General features: G+C 47.6%; 1 protein-coding gene across 1 annotated transcript; it reads right to left on the bottom strand.

The window, feature by feature from the left end:
• Positions 1–1,200: 1,200 nt before the first annotated feature.
• klhl40b (kelch-like family member 40b) lies at positions 1,201–19,961 on the bottom strand. The gene is made up of 7 exons (XM_029755069.1): positions 18,984–19,961; positions 16,826–17,275; positions 13,181–13,344; positions 6,079–6,186; positions 4,651–4,836; positions 4,240–4,389; positions 1,201–1,462 (listed from the first exon to the last, which is right to left on the bottom strand). Exons 1-7 carry the CDS (start codon positions 19,686–19,688, stop codon positions 1,351–1,353), a joined length of 1,875 nt encoding a protein of 624 aa, XP_029610929.1. The 5' UTR covers positions 19,689–19,961; the 3' UTR covers positions 1,201–1,350.

A 19,961-nucleotide genomic window follows, 5' to 3' on the forward strand; every position in this document is an offset into this window, starting at 1 on the left:
GAAGCATGGAGGAGGAGGTGTGTGGGTGCTTTCTGGTGACACTGTCCGTGATTTATTTAGAATTCAGGTCCAACTTAACCACAGCATTCCGCAGTGATACGCCATCCCATCTGGTTTCCACTTATTGGGACTATCATTTGTTTTTCAACAGGAAATCGACCCAGCACACCTCCAATTTGTAAGTCGATCTGGATAAGAGCGTCTGCTAAATGACGTAAATGTGAATGTAAATGTAAGGGCTATTTGACCAGGAAGGAGAGTGATTGACCTGGCCTCCACAATCACTCGACTTCAACCCAATTGAGATGGTTTGGGATGAGTTGGACCGCAGAGTGAAGGAAAAGCAGCATATCTGGGAACTCCTTCCAGACGGTTGGAAAAGCATTCCAGGTGAAGCTGGTTGAGAGAATGCCAAGAGTGTGCAAAGCTGTCATCAAGGAAAAAATGGCTACTATGAAGAATCTCGAATATAAAATATATTTTGATTTGTTTAAAATGTTTTGCTTACTACATGATGTTATTGCATTGTTTTGTTGTCTTCACTATTTTGCTACTGTGTAGAAGATAGTAAAAATAAAGAAAAACCCTTGAATGAGTAGGTGTGTCCAAACTTTTGACTGGTACTGTATATATATTTTTTGTTAGTATTTTAACCCCTTTTTCTCCCTAATTTCGTGATATCCAATTGTGATCCAATTACTATTTTTTTCTCATCGCTGCAACTCCCCAAGGGCTTGGGAGAGGCAAAAGTTGAGTCATGTGTCCTCTAAGAAACTTAACCTGGAAGCCAGCTGCACCAATGTGTCGGGAGGAAACATTGTTTAACTGATAACCGTGGTCAGCCTGCCGGCGCCCGGTCCGCCACAAGGAGTCGCTAGAGCGTGATGAGCCAAATAAAGCCCCCCCCCCGGCCAAACCCTCCCCTTACCCGGACGATGCTGGGCCAATTGTGCGCCGCCCTATGGGATTCCCGGTCACGGACAGTTGTAACACAGCTTGGGATCGAACCCGGGTCTGTAGTGATGCCTCAAGCACTAAAATCCAGTGCCTTAGACTGCTGCCTGCGCCACTCGTGAGACCCCATAAACTCCCTCCAGGTCAAACACAACAGAATTGATCAAATAACAGATGTCATATGGGTTGGAACAGGTGGCACTGTGAAAAATGGAACATCTTTACAACTTGGTGAGTCTCATGGTGTTGAGGAGTGTTACATCTTGGTGAGTCTCATGGTGTTGAGGAGTGTTACATCTTGGTGAGTCTCATGGTGTTGAGGAGTGTTACATCTTGGTGAGTCTCATGGTGTTGAGGAGTGTTACATCTTGGTGAGTCGAAGCGTGTTGAGGAGTGTTACATCTTGGTGAGTCGAAGCGTGTTGAGTCGTGCCCCCAAGATGGTGGCCCCAGAGGCGTATTGGATCTCCCTCAGAACGCCCACCCACTTCCTTTCCCCCTCGTCATACCTGCAGGAGGACAGGACAGGACATCAGGAAAGAAGAGGATATCAGGTAAGAGGACAGAACAGGATGTCAGGTAAGAGGACAGAACAGGGTGTCAGGTAAGAGGACAGGGCAGAATGTCAGGTAAGAGGACAGAACAGGGTGTTAGGTAAGAAGACAGAACAGGGTGTTAGGTAAGAAGACAGAACAGGATGTTAGGTAAGAGGACAGAACAGGATGTCAGGTAAGAGGACAGAACAGGGTGTTAGGTAAGAGGACTGAACAGGATGTTAGGTAAGAGGACTGAACAGGATGTTAGGTAAGAGGACAGAACAGGGTGTCAGGTAAGAGGACAGAACAGAATGTCAGGTAAAAGGACTGAACAGGATGTTAGGTAAGAGGACTGAACAGGATGTTAGGTAAGAGGACAGAACAGGATGTCAGGTAAGAGGACAGAACAGAATGTCAGGTAAAAGGACTGAACAGGATGTTAGGTAAGAGGACTGAACAGGATGTTAGGTAAGAGGACCGAACAGAATGTTATGTAAGAGGAAAGAAGAGGACGTCGGGTAAGAGGACAGAACAGGATGTCAGGTAAGAGGACAGAACAGGATGTCAGGTAAGAGGACAGAACAGGATGTCAGGTAAGAGGACAGAACAGGATGTTAGGTAAGAGGACAGAACAGAATGTTAGGTAAGAGGAAAGAAGAGGACGTCGGGTAAGAGGAAAGAAGAGGACGTCGGGTAAGAGGACAGGACAGAATGTTAGGTAAGAGGACAGAACAGGATGTTAGGTAAGAGGAAAGAAGAGGACGTCGGGTAAGAGGACAGAACAGAATGTCAGGTAAGAGAACAGAACAGGACGTCAGATAACAGGACAGAAGAAGACGTCAGGTAAGAGGACAGGAGGACGTCAGGTAAGAGGACAGAAGACGACGTCAGGTAAGAGGACAGAAGAGGACGTCAGGTAAGAGGACAGAACAGGAGGTAGGGTAAGAGGACAGAACAGGCAGGACGTTCAGTAAGAAGACAAAACAGGACATCAGGTAAGAGGACAGAAGAGGAGGTGGGGTAAGAGGACAGAACAGGACGTAGGGTAAGAGGACAGAACAGGACGTCGGGTAAGAGGACAGAACAGGAGGCAGGGTAAGAGGACAGAACAGAAAGTAGGGTAAGAGGACAGAACAGGGGGTAGGGTAAGAGGACAGAAGAGGACGTCAGGTCAGAGGACAGAAGAGGAGGTAGGGTAAGAGGACAGAACAGGACGTAGGGTAAGAGGACAGAACAGGAGGTAGGGTAAGAGGACAGAACAGGACATCAGGTAAGAGGACAGAACAGGAGGCAGGGTAAGAGAACAGAACAGGAGGCAGGGTAAGAGGACAGAACAGAGGGCAGGGTAAGAGGACAGAACAGGAGGCAGGGTAAGAGGACAGAACAGGAGGCAGGGTAAGAGGACAGAACAGGAGGTAGGGTAAGAGGACAGAACAGGAGGCAGGGTAAGAGGACAGAACAGGAGGTAGGGTAAGAGGACAGAACAGAGGGTCAGGTAAGAGGACAGAACAGGACATAGGGTAAGAGGACAGAACAGGAGGCAGGGTAAGAGGACAGAACAGGAGGCAGGGTAAGAGGACAGAACAGGAGGTAGGGTAAGAGGACAGAACAGGAGGCAGGGTAAGAGGACAGAACAGGAGGTAGGGTAAGAGGACAGAACAGAGGGTCAGGTAAGAGGACAGAACAGGCGGCAGGGTAAGAGGACAGAAGAGGACGTTGGGTAAGAGGACAGAACAGAGGGTCAGGTAAGAGGACAGAACAGGAGGTAGGGTAAGAGGACAGAACAGGAGGTAGGGTAAGAGGACAGAAGAGGACGTCGGGTTAGAGGACAGAACAGGGGGTCAGGTAAGAGGACAGAAGAGGAGTCTGTAGTGACCATAGGTCTTGTAGTGTAATGATTTGGAGCATTGGTGACCCAGTGTCAGTGTTGCTATCAGGACTTTAACTATAGTCCTCACTCTCCCTGCTCCCAACCATAGCCCTGACCTTCCCTGCCTCCAACCATAGCCCTGACCTTCCCTGCCTTCAACCATAGCCCTGACCTTCCTTCCAACCATAGCCCTGACCCTAGCTGTCTCCAACCATAGCTCTGACCTTCCCTTGCCTCCAACCATAGCCCTGACCTTCCTTCCAACCATAGCCCTGACCCTAGCTGTGTCCAACCATAGCCCTGACCTTCCCTGGTTCCAACCATAGCTCTGACCTTCCCTGCCTCCAACCATAGCCAAGACCTTCCCTGCCTCCAACCATAGCTCTGACTTTCCCTTGCCTCCAACCATAGCCCTGACCTTCCCTGCCTCCAACCATAGCCCTGACCTTCCCTGCCTCCAACCATAGCCCTGACCTTCCCTCCTCCAACCATAGCCCTGGCTCTCCCTGCCTCCAACCATAGCCCTGACCGTCCCTGCCTCCAACCATAGCCCTGACCTTCCCTGCCTCCAACCATAGCCCTGACCTTCCCTGCCTCCAACCATAGCCCTGACCTTCCCTCGCCTCCAACCATAGCCCTAACCTTCCCTACCTCCAACCATAGCCCTGACCTTCCCTACCTCCAACCATAGCCCTGATCTTCCCTGCCTCCTACCATAGCCCTGACCTTCCCTGCCTCCAACCATAGCCCTGACCTTCCCTACCTCCAACCATAGCCCTGATCTTCCCTGCCTCCTACCATAGCCCTGACCTTCCCTACCTCCAACCACAGCCCTGACCTTCCCTGCCAGTCTCCAACCCAGCGTCAGTGAGTTCCTCACCTCCAGATGTCATTCATTTCCTTGGGGAGGAGTTCCTCCTTGTCCTCGCTGGGCATCATGGCGAAGCCTCCAACAGCATAGAGACCCCCGGCCACCGACGCCAGACTGAGCGAGCTACGACCCTGAGGGAACTCCACAAAGTCTGACCACCTGGAGACATGGATTATGGGGTTTAAAGGTAAATCAGGCCCTGTTCATGGTTGTCTTCAATCATCATCATCAGCTCCCAGAGAGAATATGTTGGCAGCACAGTGAAATCTGACTTCGTAGCACTTTCCGGTAATGTGAAATCTGTCTTGTTGGTGTTAATGTTGTAGACCTCCATGAAGTCTGGCACACACACACACACACACACACACACACACACACACACACACACACACACTTTGAGGCTGCAGGCCTGCTACTAACTTGTTGGTATTGATGTCGTAAACCTCCATGGTGTCTGTCAGGCCGGTGTCTGTGACGCCTGCTGCTACATAGATCTTGTCTTTATGGATGGTGGCTCCAAACAGAGAGCGGGCCAGCTGCATCGGAGCCAGCTCCTTCCACTCAAACCGCTGAGCATAGTACACACACATCCTCTTCATCACCTTCCTATAGGACAGACACACATCCTCTTCATCACCTTCCTACAGGACAGACACACATCCTCTTCATCACCTTCCTACAGGACAGACACACATCCTCTTCATCACCTTCCTACAGGCAGACACACATCCTCTTCATCACCTTCCTACAGGACAGACACACATCCTCTTCATCACCTTCCTACAGGACAGACACACATCCTCTTCATCACCTTCCTACAGGACAGACACACATCCTCTTCATCACCTTCCTACAGGACAGACACACGTCCTAGTAGTAGCAGCAGTAGTAATAGTAGTAGTTGTTGTTGATTGATCATACTGTCCTAACTGAGCTGTACCCTGTGACTGAGCTCTACACCGTGACTGAGCTCTACACCGTGACTGAGCTGTACCCCGTGACTGAGCTCTACACCGTGACTGAGCTGTACCCCGTGACTGAGCTCTACACTGTGACTGAGCTCTACACCGTGACTGAGCTGTACACTGTGACTGAGCTCTACACCGTCACTGAGCTGTACACCGTGACTGAGCTCTACACCGTGACTGAGCTCTACACCGTGACTGAGCTCTACACTGTGACTGAGCTCTACACCGTGACTGAGCTCTACACCGTGACTGAGCTCTACACCGTGACTGAGCTCTGCACTGTGACTGAGCTCTACACCGTGACTGAGCTCTACACTGTGACTGAGCTCTACACCGTGACTGAGCTCTACACCGTGACTGAGCTTTACACTGTGTCTGAGCTCTACACCGTGACTGAGCTCTGCACTGTGACTGAGCTCTACACCGTGACTGAGCTCTACACCGTGACTGAGCTCTACACCGTGACTGAGCTCTACCCCGTGACTGAGCTCTACACTGTGACTGAGCTCTACACCGTGACTGAGCTCTACACCGTGACTGAGCTCTACACCGTGACTGAGCTGTACCCCGTGACTTAGCTGTACCCCGTGACTGAGCTCTACACCGTGACTGAGCTGTACCCCGTGACTGAGCTGTACCCCGTGACTGAGCTCTACACCGTGACTGAGCTGTACCCCGTGACTGAGCTCTACACCGTGACTGAGCTCTACACCGTGACTGAGCTGTACCCCGTGACTGAGCTCTACACCGTGACTGAGCTGTACCCCGTGACTGAGCTCTACACCGTGACTGAGCTCTACACCGTGACTGAGCTCTACACCGTGACTGAGATATACACCAACAGTGTGGAAGAGAACGCAGTATCACGTTAATAACTCACTTGTTATCCGACTTTCCTCCGATCACGTAGATAAGTCCGTTGTGAGACACAGTTGCGTGGCCGTAGACGGGGTACGGTATGGGGTCAGACTCGCCCCATTTAAAAGACCTGAGGAGGATAAACACAGAGAGTTCAGAGTGCTGGCTCAGACTACATTCTAAACCTAGCTTTCACAACGCCCTTATTACATCACTCCTCTGAGGCAGCAGGTTGAATGACTCTTCCACTGTGTTGTGATTCATATCTCGGTTTTTTATTTATTAATTTTATTTCGCCTTTATTTAACCAGGTAGGCCAGTTGAGAACAAGTTCTCATTTACAACTGTGACCTGGCCAAGATAAAGCAAAGCAGTGCGACACAAAAAACAACACAGAGTTACACATGGGGTAAACCAAATATATAGTCCCAGCTTCCGGTCCGGAGCGAGCAGTCGCACTTCGCTTCGCTCCACAGGTAATATTACACTTCTTTACATTACAACGGTTTGGCTTGTTTGATCTGAGCAATTTTTCTTAGCTATCAAAGATAATTGTGTAGTTTAGAGTAATTAGAGTAATTATCGAGGCTAGCTATTTTTTCGTCCTCCTAACGTAGTCAACACTGCTAGCTAGCCAACCTCTACTGACTAGCAGCACTGTAGAAACTATTACATTACAATGGAATGACTTGATTAGTGTAGTGTTAGTGTTAGTTAGCTAGCTACATAGTTGTCTTTGCTGTCTTTGTATCTAAGATAATTGTGTAGTTTAGAGTAATTATCGAGGTTAGCTAGCCAGCCGCGATGCGACGCCTTGTCCAGACTCCAGACTTAGTCAACACACCTAGTCATCAAACCCACTGCTAGCTAGTGGGTTTGCTAGCTAGCCAACCGTTACCGACTAGCAGCGCTGTAGATACTAATACATTACAACGGAACGATTTGACTAGTGCAGTGTTAGCTAGCTAGCTACATAGTTGTCTTTGTCATAGCTTGATAATTGTGTAGTTTAGTAATTATCGAGGTTAGCTAGCTAGCTATTTCCGTCCCCCGCAACGCCATTGTTCCATACCTAGCCAACTATTACCGACGAGCAGCATTGTAGAAACTAAATACATTACAAAGGAACGTCTTGATTAGTGTTATGTTAGCTAGCTACAAAGTTGCTTTTGTATCATGACAAGGTGTAGTACTGAAACTATCGAGGTTACCTAGCCAGCTACACGTTCAAACAAAGTCAACAACGCAGCCACTGCTAGCTAGCCTACTCCACCAGCCAGCAGTACTGTATCATTTTCGTCATTTTAGTCAATAAGATTTTCGCAACGTAAGCTTAACTTTCTGAACATTCGAGACGTGTAGTCCACTTGTCATTCCAATCTCCTTTGCATTAGCGTAGCCTCTTCTGTAACTTGTCAACTATGTGTCTGTCTATCCCTGTTCTCTCCCCTCTGCACAGGTCATACAAACGCTTCACACCGCGTGGCCGCTGCCACTCTAACCTGGTGGTCCCAGCGCGCACGACCCACGTGGAGTTCCAGGTCTCCGGCAGCCTCTGGAACTGCCGGTCTGCGGCCAACAAGGCTGAGTTCATCTCAGCCTATGCTACCCTCCAGTCCCTAGACTTCCTGGCGCTGACGGAAACATGGATTACCACAGATAACACTGCTACTCCTACTGCTCTCTCCTCGTCTGCCCACGTGTTCTCGCATACCCCTAGAGCATTGAGCCAGCGGGGTGGTGGCACTGGAATCCTCATCTCTCCCAAGTGGACATTCTCCCTTTCTCCCCTGACCCATCTGTCTATCTCCTCATTTGAATTCCATGCTGTCACAGTTACCAGCCCTTTCAAGCTTAACATCCTTATCATTTATCGCCCTCCAGGTTCCCTTGGAGAGTTCATCAATGAGCTTGACGCCTTGATAAGTTCCTTTCCTGAGGATGGCTCACCTCTCACAGTTCTGGGTGACTTTAACCTCCCCACGTCTACCTTTGACTCATTCCTCTCTGCCTCCTTCTTTCCACTCCTCTCCTCTTTTGACCTCACCCTCTCACCTTCCCCCCCTACTCACAAGGCAGACAATACGCTTGACCTCATCTTTACTAGATGCTGTTCTTCCACTAATCTCATTGCAACTCCCCTCCAAGTCTCCGACCACTACCTTGTATCCTTTTCCCTCTCGCTCTCATCCAACACTTCTCACTCTGCCCCTACTCGGATGGTATTGCGCCGTCCCAACCTTCGCTCTCTCTCTCCCGCTACTCTCTCCTCTTCCATCCTATCATCTCTTCCCTCTGCTCAAACCTTCTCCAACCTATCTCCTGATTCTGCCTCCTCAACCCTCCTCTCCTCCCTTTCTGCATCCTTTGATTTTCTCTGTCCCCTATCCTCCAGGCCGGCTCGGTCCTCCCCTCCTGCTCCGTGGCTCGACGACTCACTGCGAGCTCACAGAACAGGGCTCCGGGCAGCCGAGCGGAAATGGAGGAAAACTCGCCTCCCTGCGGACCTGGCATCCTTTCACTCCCTCCTCTCTACATTTTCCTCTTCTGTCTCTGCTGCTAAAGCCACTTTCTACCACTCTAAATTCCAAGCATCTGCCTCTAACCCTAGGAAGCTCTTTGCTACCTTCTCCTCCCTCCTGAATCCTCCTCCCCCTCCCCCCCTCCTCCCTCTCTGCGGATGACTTCGTCAACCATTTTGAAAAGAAGGTTGATGACATCCGATCCTCGTTTGCTAAGTCAAACGACACCGCTGGTCCTGCTCACACTGCCCTACCCTGTGCTTTGACCTCTTTCTCCCCTCTCTCTCCAGATGAAATCTCGCGTCTTGTGACGGCCGGCCGCCCAACAACCTGCCCACTTGACCCTATCCCCTCCTCTCTTCTCCAGACCATTTCCGGAGACCTTCTCCCCTACCTCACCTCGCTCATCAACTCATCCTTGACCGCTGGCTACGTCCCTTCCGTCTTCAAGAGAGCGAGAGTTGCACCCCTTCTGAAAAAACCTACACTCGATCCCTCCGATGTCAACAACTACAGACCAGTATCCCTTCTTTCTTTTCTCTCCAAAACTCTTGAACGTGCCGTCCTTGGCCAGCTCTCCTGCTATCTCTCTCAGAATGACCTTCTTGATCCTAATCAGTCAGGTTTCAAGACTGGGCATTCAACTGAGACTGCTCTTCTCTGTGTCACGGAGGCTCTCCGCACTGCTAAAGCTAACTCTCTCTCCTCTGCTCTCATCCTTCTAGACCTATCTGCTGCCTTTGATACTGTGAACCATCAGATCCTCCTCTCCACCCTCTCCGAGCTGGGCATCTCCGGCGCGGCCCACGCTTGGATTGCGTCCTACCTGACAGGTCGCTCCTACCAGGTGGCGTGGCGAGAATCTGTCTCCGCACCACGTGCTCTCACCACTGGTGTCCCCCAGGGCTCTGTTCTAGGCCCTCTCCTATTCTCACTATACACCAAGTCACTTGGCTCTGTCATATCCTCACATGGTCTCTCCTATCATTGCTATGCAGACGACACACAATTAATCTTCTCCTTTCCCCCTTCTGATAACCAGGTGGCGAATCGCATCTCTGCATGTCTGGCAGACATATCAGTGTGGATGACGGCTCACCACCTCAAGCTGAACCTCGGCAAGACGGAGCTGCTTCTCCTCCCGGGGAAGGACTGCCCGTTCCATGATCTCACCATCACGGTTGACAACTCCCTTGTGTCCTCCTCCCAGAGTGCTAAGAACCTTGGCGTGACCCTGGACAACACCCTGTCGTTCTCCACTAACATCAAGGCGGTGACCCGATCCTGTAGGTTCATGCTCTACAACATTCGCAGAGTACGACCCTGCCTCACACAGGAAGCGGCGCAGGTCCTAGTCCAGGCACTTGTCATCTCCCGTCTGGATTACTGCAACTCGCTGTTGGCTGGGCTCCCTGCCTGTGCCATTAAACCCCTACAACTCATCCAGAACGCCGCAGCCCGTCTGGTGTTCAACCTTCCCAAGTTCTCTCACGTCACCCTGCTCCTCCGCTCTCTCCACTGGCTTCCAGTTGAAGCTCGCATCCGCTACAAGTCCATGGTGCTTGCCTACGGAGCTGTGAGGGGAACGGCACCTCCGTACCTTCAGGCTCTGATCAGGCCCTACACCCAAACAAGGGCACTGCGTTCATCCACCTCTGGCCTGCTCGCCTCCCTACCTCTGAGGAAGCACAGTTCCTGCTCAGCCCAGTCAAAACTGTTCGCTGCTCTGGCACCCCAATGGTGGAACAAGCTTCCTCACGACGCCAGGACAGCGGAGTCAATCACCACCTTCCGGAGACACCTGAAACCCCACCTCTTTAAGGAATACCTGGGATAGGATAAAGTAATCCTTCTAACCCCCCCTAAAAGATTTAGATGCTCTATTGTAAAGTGGTTGTTCCACTGGATAGCATAAGGTGAATGCACCAATTTGTAAGTCGCTCTGGATAAGAGCGTCTGCTAAATGACTTAAATGTAAATGTAAATGCAGTCAATAACACAATAGAAAAGTCTATATACAGTGAGGGAAAAAAGTATTTGATCCCCTGCTGATTTTGTACGTTTGCCCACTGACAAAGAAATGATCAGTCTATAATTTTAATAGTAGGTTTATTTGAAAAGTGAGAGACAGAATAACAACAAAAAATCCAGAAAAACACGTGAAAAATGTTATAAAGTGATTTGCATTTCAATGAGGGAAATAAGTATTTGATCCCCTCTCAATCAGAAAGATTTCTGGCTCCCAGGTGTCTTTTATACAGGTAACGAGCTGAGATTAGGAGCCCACTTTTAAAGGGAGTGCTCCTAATCTCAGCTTGTTACCTGTATAAAAGACACCTGTCCACAGAAGCAATCAATCAATCAGATTCCAAACTCTCCACCATGTCCAAGACCAAAGAGCTCTCCAAGGATATCAGGGACAAGATTGTAGACCTACACAAGGCTGGAATGGGCTACAAGTCCATCGCCAAGTAGCTTGGTGAGAAGGTGACAACAGTTGGTGTGATTATTCGCAAATGTTAGAAACACAAAAGAACTGTCAATCTCCCTCGGCCTGGGGCTCCATGCAAGATCTCACCTCGTGGGGTTGCAATGATCATGAGAATGGTGAGGAATCAGCCCAGAACTACACGGGAGGATCATGTCAATGATCTCAAGGCAGCTGGGACCATAGTCACCAAGAAGACAATTGGTAATACACTACGCCGTGAAGGACTGAAATCCTGCAGCGCCCGCAAGGTCCCCCTGCTCAAGAAAGCACATATACATGCCCATCTGAAGTTTGCCAATGAACATCAGAATGATTCAGAGGACAACTGGGTGAAGTGTTGTGGTCAGATAAGACCAAAATGGAGCTCTTTGGCATCAACTCAACTCGCCGTGTTTGGAGGAGGAGGAATGCTGCCTATGACCCCAAGAACACCATCCCCACCGTCAAACATGGAGGTGGAAACATTATGCTTTGGGGGTGTTTTTCTGCTAAGGGGACAAGACAACTTCACCGCATCAAAGGGACGATGGACGGGGCCATGTACCGTCAAATCTTGGGTGAGAACCTCCTTCCCTCAGCCAGGGCATTGAAAATGGGTATTCCAGCATGACAATGACCCAAAACACACGGCCAAGGCAACAAAGGAGTGGCTCAAGAAGAAGCACATTAAGGTCCTGGAGGGGCCTAGCCAGTCTCCAGACCTTAATCCCATAGAAAATCTGTGGAGGGAGCTGAAGGTTCGATTTGCTAAACGTCAGCCTCGAAACCTTAATGACTTGGAGAAGATCTGCAAAGAGGAGTGGGACAAAATCCCACCTGAGATGTGTGCAAACCTGGTGGCCAACTACAAGAAACGTCTGACCTCTGTGATTGCCAACAAGGGTTTTGCCACCAAGTACTAAGTCATGTTTTGCAGAGGGGTGAAATACTTATTTCCCTCATTAAAATGCAAATCATTTTAGAACATTTTTGACATGCGTTTTTCTGGATTTTTTTGTTGTTATTGTGTCTCTCACTGTTCAAATAAACCTACCATTAAAATTATAGACTGATCATTTCTTTGTCAGTGGGCAAACGTACAAAATCAGCAGGGGATCAAATACTTTTTTCCCTCACTGTACAGTGTGTGCAAATGAGGTAAGATTAGGGAGGTAAGGCAATAAATAAGCCTTAGTGGCGAAGTTATTACAATTTAACAATTAAACGCTGGAGTGATAGACATGCAGAAGATGAATGTGCAAGTAGAGATACTGGGGTGCAAAAGAGCAAAAATAAATAACAATATGGGGATGAGGTAGTTGGATGGGCTATTTACAGATGGGCTATGTACAGGTACAGTGATCTGTGAGCTGCTCTGACAGCTGATGCTTAAAGTTAGTGAAGGAGATATGAGTCTCCAGCTTCATTGATTTTTGCAATTCGTTCCAGTCATTGGCAGCAGAGAACTGGAAGGAAAGGCGGCCAAAGGAGGAATTGGCTTTGGGGATGACCAGTGAAATATACCTGCTGGAGCGCGTGCTACGGGTGGGTGTTGCTATAGTGACCGGTGAGCTGAGATAAGGCGGGGCTTTAACTCTCAAAGACTTATAGATGACCTGGAGACAGTGAGTTTGGCGACGAATATGAAGCAAGGGCCAGCCAACTAGAGCATTCAGGTCGCATAGACAGGACGTTACTGGATGTATTTACTGGTGCTGTCACATAGACAGTAACTTACTCTCTGTCATAGACCAGCACTGAGTCCAGAGGATTAGGGGTTAAGGTTAGGGGTTAAGGTTAGGGGTTAGGGTTAGGTAACAGACCAGCACTGAGTCCAGAGGGTTAGGGGTTAGGGTTAAGGTTAGGGGTTAAGGGTTAAGGTTAGGGGTTAGGGTTCGGTATCTTTCTGTCTGTCATAGACCAGCACTGAGTCCAGTGGGTTAGAGTTAGGGTTAGGGGTTAGGGGTTAAGGGTTAAGGTTAGGGGTTAGGGTTAGGTATCTTTCTGTCTGTCATAGACCAGCACTGAGTCCAGTGGGTTAGAGTTAGGGTTTGGGGTTAGGGTTAGGGGTTAGGGTTAGGGGTTAGGGGTTAGGGGTTAGGGTTAGGGGTAGGGTAGGGTAGGTATCTTACTGTCTGTCATAGACCAGAACTGAGTCCAGAGTACTGGACTCCTGCTCCTTCAGCTCCTTCCCTCCCACCATGAAGATGCTGTTCTCCGCCTCAGCCAGGCCGAACAGGAAACGGGGCGACGGGATGGGGGGCATGCCCAGCCAATCAGCACTCACTGGGTCGTACTGGGAGGTCACAGATGTCAGAGGTCAGAGACAGGAGAGCTACCTACATGCTGAGATATTAACAGGACAGACAGACTGGGCAGCTGCCTACATGCTGAGATATTGACAGGACAGACAGACAGGTCTATGGACACCCAGCCAGCCAGCCAGCCAGCCAGCCAGCCAGACAGACAGACAGACAGACAGACAGACAGACAGGTCTATGGACAGCCAGCCAGCCAGCCAGCCAGCTAGCCAGCCAGCCAGCCAGCCAGCCAGCCAGCCAAACAGACAGACAGACAGACAGACAGACAGACAGACAGACAGACAGACAGACAGACAGACAGACAGACAGGTCTATGGACAGCCAGCCAGCCAGCCAGCCAGCCAGCCAGCCAGCCAGCCAGCCAGCCAGACAGACAGACAGACAGACAGACAGACAGACAGACAGACAGACAGACAGACAGGTCTATGGACAGCCAGCCAGCCAGCCAGCCAGACAGACAGACAGACAGACAGACAGACAGACAGACAGACTTACAGACAGACAGGTCTATGGACAGCCAGCCAGACAGACAGACAGATAGACGGACGGACAGACAGACAGACAGACAGACAGACAGACAGACAGACAGACAGACAGACAGACAGACAGACAGACAGACAGACAGGTCTATGGACAGACAGCCAGCCAGCCAGACAAACAGACAGACAGACAGACAGACAGACTTACAGACAGACAGACAGACAGACAGGTCTATGGACAGACAGACAGACAGACAGACAGACAGACAGACAGACAGACAGACAGACAGGTCTATGGACAGCCAGACAGACAGACAGACAGACAGACAGACAGACAGACAGACAGACAGACAGACAGACAGACAGGTCTATGGACAGACAGACAGACAGACAGACAGGTCTATGGACAGCCAGACAGACAGCCAGCCAGACAGACAGACAGCCAGACAGACAGATCTATGGACAGCCAGACAGACAGCCAGACAACCAGCCAGCCAGCATCTCTGTAATGGAAACAGCCACATTATAACATCTATAGAAGGGAGGAAGGTCTCCCCTACTCTATGACAGCTTCAATAGGATCCCAGAGAGCGAGAGAGAATGGTGTAACTAGGCCTACTGGTGTGTTGACTTAGTGACCATGCAGAAGATACCTCTCATCAATGACTTGGTGACCATGCAGAAGATACCTCTACTCAATGACTTGGTGACCATGCAGAAGATACGTCTCCTCAATGACTTGGTGACCATGCAGAAGATACCTCTCCTCAATGACTTGGTGACCATGCAGAAGATACCTCTCCTCAATGACTTGGTGACCATGCAGAATATACCTCTCCTCAATGACTTGGTGACCATGCAGAAGATACCTCTACTCAATGACTTGGTGATCATGCAGAAGATACCTCTACTCAATGACTTGGTGACCATGCAGCAGATACCTCTACTCAATGACTTGGTGATCATGCAGAAGATACATCTACTCAAGGACTTAGTGACCATGCAGAAGATACCTCTCCTCAATGACTTGGTGACCATGCAGAAGATACATCTACTCAATGACTTGGTGATCATGCAGAAGATACCTCTACTCAATGACTTGGTGACCATGCAGAAGATACCTCTCCTCAATGACTTGGTGACCATGAAGAAGATACCTCTACTCAATGACTTGGTGACCATGCAGAAGATACCTCTCCTCAATGACTTGGTGACCATGCAGAAGATACCTCTACTCAATGACTTGGTGACCATGCAGAAGATACCTCTACTCAATGACTTGGTGATCATGCAGAAGATACCTCTAATGACTTGGTGACCATGCAGAAGATACCTCTACTCAATGACTTGGTGACCATGCAGAAGATACCTCTCCTCAATGCAGGTCCAAAGGAATTATCCAAGTAAAATTTGATAATATAATGATAATAACATCCTACCTGTATTAATAACAGTTATATAATAATTACAACATCCTACCTGAATATAATGATAATATCATGATAATAACATTCTACCTGTATTGATAACAGTTATATAATAATTACAACATCCTACCTGTATTAATAATGATATCATGGTAATAACATCCTACCTGTATTAACAACAGTTATATAATAATTATAACATCCTACCTGTATTAATAACAGTTATATAATAATTATAACATCCTACCTGTATTAATAACAGTTATATAATAATTATAACATCCTACCTGTATTAATAATGATATCATGGTAATAAAATCCTACCTGTATTAATAACAGTTATATAATAATTATAACATCCTACCTGTATTAATAAAAGTTATATAATAATTATAACATCCTACCTGTATTAATAACAGTTATATAATAATTATAACATCCTACCTGAATAATAATGATAATATCATGATAATAAAATCCTACCTGTATTAATAACAGTTATATAATAATTCTAATATCCTACCTGTATTAATAACAGTTATATAATAATTACAACATCCTACCTGAATAATAATAATGATATCATGATAATAACATCCTACCTGTATTAATAACAGTTATATAATAATTACAACATCCTACCTGAATAATAATAATGATATCATGATAATAACATCCTACCTGTATTAATAACAGTTATATAATAATTATAATATCCTACCTGTATTAATAACAGTTATATAATAATTATAATATCCTACCTGTATTAATAACAGTTATATAATAATTATAATATCCTACCTGTATTAATAACAGTTATATAATAATTATAATATCCTACCTGTATTAATAACAGTTATATAATAATTACAACATCCTACCTGAATAATAATAATGATATCATGATAATAACATCCTACCTGTATTAATAACAGTTATATAATAATTATAACATGCTACCTGTATTAATAACAGTTATATAATAATTACAACATCCTACCTGAATATAATGATAATATCATGATAATAACATTCTACCTGTATTGATAACAGTTATATAATAATTACAACATCCTACCTGTATTAATAATGATATCATGGTAATAACATCCTACCTGTATTAACAACAGTTATATAATAATTATAACATCCTACCTGTATTAATAACAGTTATATAATAATTATAACATCCTACCTGTATTAATAACAGTTATATAATAATTATAACATCCTACCTGTATTAATAATGATATCATGGTAATAAAATCCTACCTGTATTAATAACAGTTATATAATAATTATAACATCCTACCTGTATTAATAACAGTTATATAATAATTATAACATCCTACCTGAATAATAATGATAATATCATGATAATAAAATCCTACCTGTATTAATAACAGTTATATAATAATTATAATATCCTACCTGTATTAATAACAGTTATATAATAATTACAACATCCTACCTGAATAATAATAATGATATCATGATAATAACATCCTACCTGTATTAATAACAGTTATATAATAATTATAATATCCTACCTGTAAGAAGTAAGAGCTGAGAGGATCCTCCTTGTTCAGCTCATTGTAGAACAGTCCCCCAGCAACAAAGATCTGGTTCTCTTTGGTGACAAGGGAGGCGTGGTTCTTGGGGATCTGAGTGGAGAGCGAGGCAACGTAACAGTCGTTCCCCGTGGGGTCGTATGCCACCGCCCCCGTGTCACTCACCATGAACACCAGATCCCTCAGGAACATCCCAAAACGCAGTTGATCATTCAAGATCCCCGGGAGTAGAGCCTCCTCCTCCTCCTCCTCCTCTTCCTCTCCCTCCTTCTCCTCTTCTCCCTTCTGCTCTGTCTTATTTTCTTCTGTCTTCTTCTTTGTTTTCTTCTGAGGCGGGAGGTCGGGCAGTTTTCCAGCACGAGCGTCTCTGACCATTTGAAGCCTCTTCTCCATTTCAGGGTTGGAGCAGATCCACTCATGCTTCTCCACCTGGTGGGACAGGGAGATTTAATACAACAATCACCTGCTTCTTCACCTGGTGGGACAGGGAGATTTAATACACACCTGGTGGGACAGGAAGATTTAATACAACAATCACCTGCTTCTCCACCTGGTGGGACAGGGAGATTTACTACAACAATCACCTGCTTCTCCACCTGGTGGGACATGGAGATGTATCAGAATCACCTGCTTCTCCACCTGGTGGGACAGGGAGATTTATCAGAATCACCTGCTTCTCCACCTGGTGGGACAGGGAGATTTAATACAACAATCACCTGCTTCTTCACCTGGTGGGACAGGGAGATTTAATACACACCTGGTGGGACAGGAAGATTTAATACAACAATCACCTGCTTCTCCACCTGGTGGGACAGGGAGATTTAATACAACAATCACCTGCTTCTCCACCTGGTGGGACATGGAGATGTATCAGAATCACCTGCTTCTCCACCTGGTGGGACAGGGAGATTTATCAGAATCACCTGCTTCTCCACCTGGTGCGACAGGGAGATTTAATACAACAATCACCTGCTTCTTCACCTGGTGGGACAGGGAGATTTAATACAACAATCACCTGCTTCTCCACCTGGTGGGACAGGGAGATTTAATACAACAATCACCTGCTTCTTCACCTGGTGGGACAGGGAGATTTAATACACACCTGGTGGGACAGGAAGATTTAATACAACAATCACCTGCTTCTCCACCTGGTGGGACAGTGAGATTTAATACAACAATCACCTGCTTCTCCACCTGGTGGGACATGGAGATGTATCAGAATCACCTGCTTCTCCACCTGGTGGGACAGGGGGATTTATCAGAATCACCTGCTTCTCCACCTGGTGCGACAGGGAGATTTAATACAACAATCACCTGCTTCTTCACCTGGTGGGACAGGATGATTTAATACAACAATCACCTGCTTCTCCACCTGGTGGGACAGGGAGATTTAATACAACAATCACCTGCTTCTCCACCTGGTGGGACAGGGAGATTTAATACAACAATCACCTGCTTCTCCACCTGGTGGGACAGGGAGATTTAATACAACAACACCTGCTTCTCCACCTGGTGGGACAGGGAGATTTATCAGAATCACCTGCTTCTCCACCTGGTGGGACAGGGTGATTTAATACAACAATCACCTGCTTCTCCACCTGGTGGGACAGGGAGATTTATCAGAATCACCTGCTTCTCCACCTGGTGGGACAGGGAGATTTAATACAACAATTACCTGCTTCTCCACCTGGTGGGACAGGGAGATTTATCAGAATCACCTGCTTCTCCACCTGGTGCGACAGGGAGATTTAATACAACAATCACCTGCTTCTCCACCTGGTGGGACAGGGCGATTTAATACAACAATCACCTGCTTCTCCACCTGGTGGGACAGGGAGATTTATCAGAATCACCTGCTTCTCCACCTGGTGGGACAGGGAGATTTAATACAACAATCACCTGCTTCTCCACCTGGTGGGACAGGGAGATTTAATACAACAATCACCTGCTTCTCTACCTGGTGGGACAGGGAGATTTAATACAACAATCACCTGCTTCTCCACCTGGTGGGACAGGGTGTTTTAATACAACAATCACCTGCTTCTCCACCTGGTGGGACAGGGTGTTTTAATACAACAATCACCTGCTTCTCCACCTGGTGCGACAGAGGGATTTAACACTAGACCATACTGCTCACCATCTCAGTAAAGTAGTCCTTGTGGACCAGTCTGAGTCTGACACAGTCCATCAGTCCGGGTAGTTCCTTCAGCCTGTTCTCCACATCTTGACCGACCCACTTCTCCACGGCCTCAAACACCTCTTCCTCCGTTTCCACATTCAGTGTGTCCGCTGTCAAGATGGCTGCCAGCTCGCTGGGCCCCAGCGTCAGGAAGTCATCGTCACGGGCGATGAGCTGGAAGCGTTCGCAGGCGTAGTTGCGAGCGGAGACAGCGAGGCGAGGACAGTCCAGCATCAGGCCCAGTCGGAATATAGCCAGACAGTTACTGAGACTGAGTTTCTTCTGGAGGAAGGAGACACACACTGTGAAAATCGAGGGGATCTGGAACATGTTGGCGACAGAGAAGATGTCCTTGACATTCTGCTCTGTCACGTTAATGGTGGAGGTATAGAGGTACTTCAGAATCAGACCCATGACTCCCGGCTCTACATCCTCCAACACCACCTCTCTCTTCTTCTCCTCTTCCAGATCTGACAGGAACAGAGCCCTGAAGAAGGACGAGCAGGCACACAACACCAGACGGTGGCAGGGGAACTCCTTGCCCTTGATCTTTAGGACACAGTCCACCAGCTTGTCATTCTCCAGTAGATCGTAGAGTCCGTCCTGCAACAGGGTCTGCTGGTACATCCTGGGTTCCTCGGTTGGATCGATAGACAGAGCCATGATGCCTCGGTCCAGGGGGACAACTCCCAGTCGATAAGCAGGGAACAAGAGGCCTAGGGCGTCTTGGTCCTTGGTGTCTGTCCTGTCTGTCTCCTGACCACACAGCAGAGCTCCGAGCTCAGGCTCTCTTCACTGCCCAGCCTGGAAAGAGGAGGTAAGGCTTCGGTCTTTGTGGTATAAGGAGGCTCGGTCTTTGTGTTTTGAACCATAAGGAGTGTACTCCGGGGCGGCTGGTCTCTCTCCCTCAGCTGTCCCGACCCTTTAACTCCTGCT

Source organism: Salmo trutta, chromosome 6 (genome assembly GCF_901001165.1).
Source record: "Salmo trutta chromosome 6, fSalTru1.1, whole genome shotgun sequence".
NCBI lineage: Eukaryota > Metazoa > Chordata > Actinopteri > Salmoniformes > Salmonidae > Salmo > Salmo trutta.